General features: G+C 38.8%; 1 protein-coding gene across 1 annotated transcript in view; it reads left to right on the top strand.

The window, feature by feature from the left end:
- The window catches only part of LOC105003085 (protein DDX26B-like), a 22,953-nt gene that overhangs the window by 10,692 nt on the left and 10,222 nt on the right, over positions 1-2,039 (top strand). Inside the window, exon 7 of the mRNA XM_010828113.1 lies at positions 1,544-1,676. Within this exon, the coding sequence (XP_010826415.1) occupies positions 1,544-1,676 (133 nt within the window). The remainder of the gene's footprint in view (positions 1-1,543; positions 1,677-2,039) is intronic.

Below are 2,039 nucleotides of genomic sequence, written 5' to 3'. Positions count from 1 at the left end.
AAAAACTCAATGGGCTTATGGGAAGGAAGGAAGGTATGAGGGTGGGAAGGGAGGGAATAAAGACAGAAAGAGAGTGAGCAAGGAACAAAAAAAACAGTGCTTCTCCTTTCAGAAGAGTTATAGGTATGATCCTTGCTGGCTGTAACTTTTTTATCCTTTGTGATGATTTCCCCTCTTTCTGTTATACACACTTAGGAAACAGGAGGAAATCCAACATGTGGTGAAAGTCGCTCAGTCGTGTTCGACTCTTTGTGACCCCATGGACTGTACAGTCCATGGAATTCTCCAGGCCAGAATACTGGAGTGGGTAGCCTTTCCCTTCTCCAGGGGATCTTCCCAACCCAGAGATGGAACCCAGTTCTCCTGTATTGCAGGCAGATTCTTTACCGGCTGAGCTACCAGGGAAGCCTGGGTCCAACATGTTTTATTACAATTGTCTGTTTCTATTAAGGTTCAAATTAAGAGATGAAATCTAGTAGATGAGCCATGTTTTAACACAATCCATTGTTTTGTGGAGGCATCCATTACATAGGAAAGACTTATTTTAAGCTACAGCTAAGTATAGAAAGAATTCAGTGAACTGGTAGGTGATGTTGCTGGTTGAACAAGAATTAGCAAAGTAAGTGGGTTCTGTTCACCATCAGGATGTGACTTCTGTCTTAAATATCCTGCTGAAGGATGTTAGAAAAGGTAAAGGTCTAGGTCCATAAAATTATATACTAATATCCTGATTTGGCCAAAGAGTGAACATGGAACACAGAGAAATCATGATAGCTAGAGGACTCCAGAATAGCATATCAGGCGAATGGGACCTGAAAATATCGTATCTATCAAATCAGGAATAAGGAATAAGATGCTAGTCATATGTAGTAAAGATTAATGTTCTCATTTTTATTGAATGTTTGTTCCACCAGGATTATTTACAAGAGAAAATGCCTTCCAGATTGAACCAAAGCATCTCCTTGCTCAATATAATTGTCTCAAAATAATTAGCACCAGTGCCTGGCTTGTAATAGACTCCTCATAAATATTTATTGGATGAAAAATGAATAAATGGGTAGGGAAATGGGGCATCAAAGGGAAGTAGAGCAAGACTTAATAGTAGTTCACATAAGGAGTGTTAGCATAATCCTTTAAATGGACTTTGTTTTTGTAATTGCATGCTTTAGGCATGGGGCCATGTTCCATTTTCCTAAAGTCTCCACTCTGGTCACCACTTGTTCTTTTGAGAAGTCAATTTGTTTTAATGGCTGGTATCACTTAGTGGTATTTCAGCCTAATTTTCCATTGTGCTAACTAAGTAAATATTTGGGTATTGTTGTTGCAGCCTGTGGTCTCCAAATGGTTATTTCATTTACTAACACAATTTATAAAAGAATTGCAATCTGAACATTCTATTTTTTGACATAAATATAGAGAAAGCAGTATTCCCATTTTAAAATTACAGTTGTGCCAGAGATGCTGGTATAGCATGTTGCTGTGAGTTTGGTTTGACATAAAATCCTTATTGTCATAACTGTACATTACTTCATGATCTTCTCAGGTATTTGTTACTAGCAGTGGAAAATACAATGAACTTGGATATCCATTTGGTTATTTAAAAGCCAGTACGACTTTAACTTGTGTAAACCTCTTTGTGATGCCGTACAACTACCCAGTTTTACTCCCTCTTTTAGGTAAGTCAAGTATGTGCCATTCAGTCATCTTTTCAGTGTGGTGGTAGTTTAGTTGCTAAGTTGGGTCTGACTCTTTGTGACCCTAGGGACTATAACCCACCTCCTCTGTCCATGGAATTTCCCAGGCAAGAATACTGGAGTGGGTTGCCATTCCCTTCTCCAGGGGATCTTCCCTGCCCAGGGATTAAAGCCGGGCCTCCTGCATTGCAGGCAGATTCTTTACCACTGAGCCACCAGGGAAGCCCTTAGTCATCTTTAAAATACAGCAAAAAAGAAAAGTTGATGATGAACTAAGAATTTTAAATGTATCCAAAGAGTAATGGGTGTCAGGATATATAAAAGTCTAAAAACTGATTAAGAAAG

The sequence above is a fragment of the Bison bison genome, unplaced genomic scaffold, assembly GCF_000754665.1.
Source record: "Bison bison bison isolate TAMUID 2011002044 unplaced genomic scaffold, Bison_UMD1.0 scf7180017457267, whole genome shotgun sequence".
Lineage (NCBI taxonomy): Eukaryota > Metazoa > Chordata > Mammalia > Artiodactyla > Bovidae > Bison > Bison bison.
This window is presented reverse-complemented; position numbering and strand designations above follow the sequence as displayed.